The sequence below is a fragment of the Lupinus angustifolius genome, chromosome LG11 (genome assembly GCF_001865875.1).
Source record: "Lupinus angustifolius cultivar Tanjil chromosome LG11, LupAngTanjil_v1.0, whole genome shotgun sequence".
Classification (NCBI taxonomy): Eukaryota; Viridiplantae; Streptophyta; class Magnoliopsida; order Fabales; family Fabaceae; genus Lupinus; species Lupinus angustifolius.
Genome location: NC_032019.1, coordinates 11,435,088 through 11,442,765, shown reverse-complemented (window position 1 = coordinate 11,442,765; position 7,678 = coordinate 11,435,088). Strand labels below are relative to the sequence as shown.

At 31.7% G+C, this 7,678-nt stretch overlaps 1 protein-coding gene across 1 annotated transcript; it reads left to right on the top strand.

The window, feature by feature from the left end:
- On the top strand, positions 4,429-5,314 carry LOC109361341 (leucine-rich repeat extensin-like protein 3). The gene has a single exon (XM_019606800.1). The coding sequence runs from the start codon at positions 4,574-4,576 to the stop codon at positions 5,039-5,041; it is 468 nt and encodes a 155-aa protein (XP_019462345.1). The 5' UTR covers positions 4,429-4,573; the 3' UTR covers positions 5,042-5,314.

Sequence of the window (7,678 nt, the reverse complement as noted above, 5' to 3'; positions counted from 1 at the left end):
GTTGCAAAAGAAGTATGGAAACGTAACCCAGTCAATTATAATATGTTACGCATATTTGGTTGTCTGGCTTATGTACATGTATCCAGTAATGAACGATCTAAAATTGATCCTAAGTCAAAGAGGTGTATCTTCATTAGATATACCAAAGGTGTGAAAGGGTTCAAGTTCTGGGATCTAGTTTCTAGAAAGATGGTGTTGAGCAGAGATGCAGTGTTTGATGAGGATTTCATGTTGAACAATCAATTTTGATAGAGGTGTCCATTCCAAATGGAGAGACTTTGGGATTAAATATGATTCCAGTGAACAATGAAATAGTTCAGGTGAATAAAGGAAATGAACCATGTACTAGTTCAAGTCAAGAACATGATGATTCTGAGGCGGAGATTTTAGGTGTGCAAGAGTATCTACTTGCTAGAGACAGGGATAAACGTCATATCAAACCTCCAGAGAGATATGGCTTTGAGGATATGGCTTTAGTTGCTCTCCATATCCGTTGAGGAGATCCATGTAGCTTTCAAGAGGCTATAAACAGTCAGGAGAAAGAACAATAGATGGGTGTCATGATGGAGGAAATGGAGTCTTTACAGAAGAATCAAACTTGAGAGTTTGTTCCATTACCCCCAGACAAACGTGCAGTTGGGTGCAGTTGGGTGCAGGTGGGTGTACAAGAGGAAGCCAGTAGTATCAGAAAAAGAAGGGAGAAAAGTTCAAGGCTCGTCTTGTAGCAAAATGGTATTCACAGTAGAAGGGGATCGACTACAATGAGATTTTCTCCCTAGTGGTGAGATGCACTTCTATTAGGGCAGTGCTTGCCTTGGTAGGCAGCCGGGATATGCACTTAGAACAGATGGATGTGAAGATTGCCTTTCTCCGTGGTGAATTAGAGGAGAAAATTTATGTGACACAACTAGAGGGGTTCAGTGCAACTAGACAGAGTCACTTGGTTTGCAAGTTGAAGAAGTCTGTATATGGGTTGAAGCAGTCTCTCAGACAGTGGTACAAGCGGTTTGACAGAGTACATGGCAGTTGGTGAAGCTTCTAAGAAAGCCTTGTGGCTTATGGGGCTGGTAAATGACTTAGGCATTGAGCAAGGTGGAGTTCCGCTGTATTGTGACAATCAGAGTACTATCTTCTTGGCAAAGAACTAGGTGTATCATGCTAGGACCAAACATATTGATGTGAGATTTCACAAGATTAGAGAATTGGTAACTTGTGGGAAGATACTATTGTAGAAGGTTCACACTTCAGAAAATGTAGCTGATATGTTAACCAAACCGGTTACCGTGGACAAGTTCAAGCATTGCATGAGCTTATTGAACATTCACTAATGCTGGACTATGGAGAGCCCCCAACCCAATGAAGGAAAATGGAGATTGATGATATTCGCCAAGGTGGAAATTGTTGTGCAATGACTCATATATCTAGATAACAGCAATACAAGTTATGGGCTTGGGCTGATGTAAAAGGGTTGGGGTAGAGGGCTATATATATTTATATTATGTAAACCTAATGTAACATGGAGAAGAATAGTCAAACACTAATCCTAATTCTCTAATAATATACAGTGGTAGCTGTTCAACGCTCTCGGAGACGTAAGCACAATTGGTCAAACCTCATTATCAAATCTCTTATGTTATTCTCTTGCCTTTGTACTCTTTACTATTTGATTGTTCGTTTATTCCCAACATGTATAAGCCCAATGAAATTTGATCCTTGATCAGATCAAATTGCCTTGACTTCTCTTTATGGGCTGCCACATATCTTTGGGCTATGACCATAGAGAATCCACCAAGGTTCCTTGGAACAATATCTAGCTACATCTCCTTCTAATGGATCATACATGTGGAACAACTCATACATCTGGAACAACTCATAATACCCTTAATTTTTCCATCAATAATTGCAATCATTCACTCTCTTCAAAACGACTATGGCTCCAATCCATTAATAGAGAGATCAATGCATAGTTAAGATTATAATATATAGTAAAAATAAAATTTCAATGATCCAAATTTTAATTTACTTTTTAAATTAAATAATTTAAGAAAATTCACTTCTTTATATTCCTAGTAATGTAAAGTCTGGGAGAGAAATCATGTTCCTTCAAAATATCCCTCATTTTAAAGAACCCAATTCCAAACTGTTGTTAGTTTTCTCAACAAACCGACATGGGCAAGTGCTAGCATAGTACCATTATCTATGATATTTTTAAGTCTTAAAATAGATAGGATGAGATCCTTCATGAATCAAATGAACCTTCCTTGTGTGAACACTTTAAGTTTGTACCACGTTATAAAAAGGGTTTGGGAAAGATGCCTCACAAAAATGGGACGGTGGGTGCATTTCCAAGCTGATTCCTAAGGTCTCATGCCAAGTTTCCTCTACTAATTATTTAACATTTCATACTACACTAAAAGGGTCAACTTAACAGTACATAAATTATTTAGATTATTCAAAAAAATTGAGTTTAAATTTGACTTTTGTAGTAGAGTTGCGGTCCAAACACGTCTTCAAATGCTTTTTGCTATAAAGAGTTAGCTCACTCTATACATAGTCTTAAAATTAAAAATAAATTATACATGTAGTTTTCATATAAAAAAATAAAGAAGTTCAGTTTCTTGTACAAAATTATTTTATTTTCTAAATACGTTAATCGAACTAATCAAAATTGAATCATCACAAACTTTTCTTAGACTCTAAACAATGGTGGAGAAAGAGAAGTAAGATAAAAAATATATAATAGTTATATACGTACATCTCCTAAAGATAGAGTTGGAAAACGCAATAAGCAAGTGGGGTGTGACTTCTAGGACTTAAAAAGCTTCAAATATTAGGTGATGACCAATTTCCCGTCTTTGATCGGGTTAGAAAGTAGGACACGGCAAGGGATGTGTCCTACGATAAGGTTCCTCAAGCAGTTATAATTTTACTATCTATCATTAATGAATATAGTTAAGATTATATATTATTTATCATTTATGTATAATAATTATTAGAAATTGTAAATGTCGGAGTAGTGTGTAAGTGTTAATATCATATGTAATGAAGAGTGATTCAGTTACTTTCCATTTTAGCCATCAATTCTAGGGAAATCTAATGGTTTCAATTAGTGAATATATCTAAATTATTATTAGATGTCTATAGAATTAAGGCTAAAATAAAAAGTAAATTTAAAAAACTTATTTTTAAAGTAAATAGATCCCACTCTATTATAATTACTAGAATGCATCTTACGCGTAATTCCTACCGAGTAAGATCAAATGCATGTGGACAACGTTTGATATGTTTGTGACTAGCTAAAAATTCAACCCGTCAGTGTTTCTTTTATCTTTTATGCTTATTTATAATTTTGTATCAATACTAATGTTCCCTATTATTTAATTGGTGCCAACGTATACTTTAGACCATAAATTCAAATACTACGTACCTACAATTGATGAAGAAAAAATTGTTTTGAAAATGAATGGAAAATTCTTGAATTTTAACACTATATAGTCAATGATAGGCTAATATGCTTTTTTGATACAATCATGTGGTAACATGCATAATACTCGTCTAAAAAGGTATCGTCATGTGAAAGTAATAGAAGATTCACAAAATAAAATATTCATAAAAAGTTCCAAATATCCCTTGTTTTCAGAAAGAAAGTGAATGGTTTTGTCAACATAGCAAGCTATGATTCCTTTAGCCACCTCATACACAGGTGCAGCTTATGCTAATGAAATATTATACTACTACACTACTTAGTTTAATTTTATCAATAATTTTGCAACTTAATTTAAGCTGCTTTAAAAAAATTGGAAATTTCATGTGCTTAAGAGATTTAATTTGACCTCAATAATTATGAAAAGTAGAATATACGGATTTTTTATCAAAGATTAAACCTACTTGTCTTAAATATTGAGCTTTCATATGCACGGTGGGGACCACAATATACACCACCCACATAAAATTTCTCCACCTCCTAAGAAAGCTCATTAGAATATTTCTCCATCACTCTATTTTCCTCCTAATAATGATTTTTATATACCAAATTGACATTTAGCATGACATTATTTTCATTATTTTTATAAAACTTAATAAATTATTCAAGTACCGAATTCCTTTACAGAAAATGAAAAAGATATGAACCCATATAATATGTTGTGCAAGTATCAAATTCAATCATATAAATAATTTATCCTGAAAAATAAAAATCAAATAAGTACTCAAAAATCATAAATTTAAGTCAAAATAGTTTCTATTCAGGATTATAAAAATTAATAATAACTAAATTTTTATATATTTGATATTTTTGGAATCATTTTGGGTTTTTCAAATTTTTGACACATCAAAAAAATTTAAAAGACCAAAATAAATTTTTACTCAAAATTTAATGATACAAAATAACAAACTCATCTCCACCTATATAAACCAACTTATGACTAAGCCATAAAGGCCCTTTTACCCATAGTTTACACTTCCCATACCCCATCTTTATCTTCTAATCCTCTTCACTACAAACACATTAATTTTTCAAACAAACATAACAATTCACACCCACAAACCATTCTCTAAAATCTCCACTCACACCATGTCACTAAAACACCATCAAACTAAAGTACCAATGATCCTTAATTGGATCCTTGTTCTTGTTTGTGTCACTACTCCAATCAAAGCAATCCAAACAAGGAAGCTTGATGATACCACAATACCTTCCACCACACCTAGTAGTGATGAGAAGTGCACACCATGTGGTACACCAAATCTATCACCACCACCAATTGAATACCTTTCACCACCACCACCAATTGTATACCCCTCACCTCCACCACCACCACCACTAATATACCCATCACCACCACCACCTTCACCCAAGAAACCACCATCAAAATATTGTCCTCCACCACCATCATCCTACATATTCATAACTGGGCCTCCTGGCCCAAGCTTGTATCCTGTTGTTCAGAATTTCAATGGAGCTACCCCATTCAACTATGGAAGTTTCTCTACTTTCTTGCCACTTTTGGTTGGCTTGTTTAGCTTGCTTGCCTTTATGTAATTTAGAGGTAAATTGATACTATGCATATTACATATGTTCTCAAGGGTAATATAATAATTTTTCATTGATGTATTATGGTTATAGTTATGACGTTATATTAAGATCTTACATATTGTAAGGTATAAAGGGCAGAACAATTTTGAAAGAATTAGTGTTTAACTTGTTCTGTTCTTCCTTCAATTTGTAATTCCATGTTGTTCAATAATAGCACTGTTTCATCTGTAATTTGTTGCCAAGTTTGAAAGCACTGCTATCCCTCTCCCTCTTTCCTTATGAATATGATGCTAAATTATATTTATTAAAAATTAATATGTTTCGTATGAGTGATTGCTCTACTTAACAATTATCACTCTTATTAATTAAATTGTTGATTTTTTTATCTATATGGAAATCAAGTGAGGTCTTACACTATTAGATCCATATATTCTTGAAATGTTAAATTATATATGGGGGAAAAGAAAATTATTGGACTCTTTTCTACTATAATCTTACTTCTATTACTTATATAAACAAGGTTGGGTAATGGATCATTATCAAAGTTGTGTTGCAATAGATTTCAACGTCACAAAACTCAATAATGTTGAGTTGTTGTGATCTAAAATAAATTATCATGAATGCATATGGGTTACCCACCACAACTTGAAACAAGATTGTTTCCTCATTCACGTCTCTATTATTCAGAAAGGGCATTATTTGAATATTCTAATCACAGATACACTTCATAGTGTTATGTATAAAGTGTATGTACTTTGCTTATAAAATATCAAATATTGTGACAATTTATTCAAATGAATTGTTCAAATCTAATTCCCCCTTTTTCTAAGAAATCCATAGTTCAATCTTAACAACTGTTGTTAATATTGATGGATCAAGCAAAAAATGTTGCTTAGGCTGAAATAAATGATAATTAAAAGTTTTATTTTGCTTAATAAAATGCATAAAGATTATATCACACTAAAATTAATTTTTACTCAATGGTGGGTGACAAAGACTTGTTATTACCCCCACTAAATACTCCTTGTTGTTAGGTTTGGCGTGCCTTTAAGTATGGTTTACGCAACTATACTTATTTACAATTTTATGTTATAATTAACGAATAAATTTTTTTTATTTTTTTATTTAGATTTTCTCTGTACATGGGCAAGGGAAAACAAAAGTTATTAATTATTTATTGTACATAAATATAATTCAACAATTTAATAAAAGAAGATATTAATTCATCATTTCCCAGTTGATACTTTTTTTTAGGTTTCTTTAATAGTGCTCATTAACTTTAAATAGAAAACCCAAATAGAAGACGCTTCTTATTTCAATGGCTATGGTTTCTATATTCGTGTAGTCCTATCGTAATTTTGTTTCTTCTGTTGGGCATTGCCCCTTAAAAAAAAGAGACAGTTCTTAATTCTAGTTTTGTCAAAAGGGTCAATTATAATAACTAAAAAAATGACTACAATTTTCAACAGTGAAGTGTTAAATTTGACTATCTTCTGAATTACTTAAATGCCAAACTTTTAATTTTTATATTAATTAAAGTCAATGGTAATTTAACATCTAGAAGGAGCCAACTCCAAACATACACTTGTAAGTGCAAAATGTGATGCTTAATTGAGGATTAGCATTATCTCTATTACTATATGGTACTAGATAGTCTAATATAGGCAGGGATGATGAAAAATAACAAAAACAAAACTTTAAAGGTCTAAATTTTTATTTATTTTTAAATTAAATAGTTTATTACATTATTTTATTTCCTTCTTATTTCACTACTAGAGGCTTTAATATTGGATAGGAACCCAATTAATTAATGGGTAATTATTTGCTACGAAAATGTAAAACAGGAATGTCTAAATTTAATTATCATGAAATGGGTCCTGATGCCAGAGTTTGATTCATCTTTGTAGATTGAAAGTGTCATAGTCTGAAATATCAATATCGGTTTCACCAAAAAATACTATAATAGATAGGTTGGGGACCCAGCACGTATCTATTCTTGGCAAGTTTGGCCAGCACATTGCACCCACCATGATGGGTTCTTAAGAAAGTTCATCATGTTGTTTACAACTAATTCACTGACACGCATTCTTATTCCTTGTTATTATGATATTAATGTTATTTTCTGTTAGAATTGTTGTAATTGGAGTTAATTAAAAGAATAGTTAATTGATTAATTGAATAGTTGTTTCAGTTTGTTAAGGTGAACTTTGTGTACAATAATTGATTAATCAGCAGAGTTAATTGATTATCTAGTTAACAGTTTATGTTTTTTGTTTTCGTATTTGTTGTACATAAATAAGTATTTTTGTATCAATTTAGTGATGAGAAATATTACTGAGAAGTGTTATTCAGTTTTGACACTCTTTTATTTTCATTATTTATTTTTCTCACTCTGCTTTTTTTAAGCTTGTTTAAGCTTTCATTCTTATTTTTCTTATTTATCAAGAGGATTCATGCATCACTCATACTAAAGTTTTGAGTAATGATCTCTCTATTAATGGAGAGGCAAATGCATATTTTTTTACTTGTTTTTAATGACAAAAATGTGATTTTATTGTAATCAAAATGATATATATGTAATTTAAAGTTGCATTTCTCTTTACTTTTTGAAGCACTTGCGGATTCTAACTCAAAAGTTTTAAC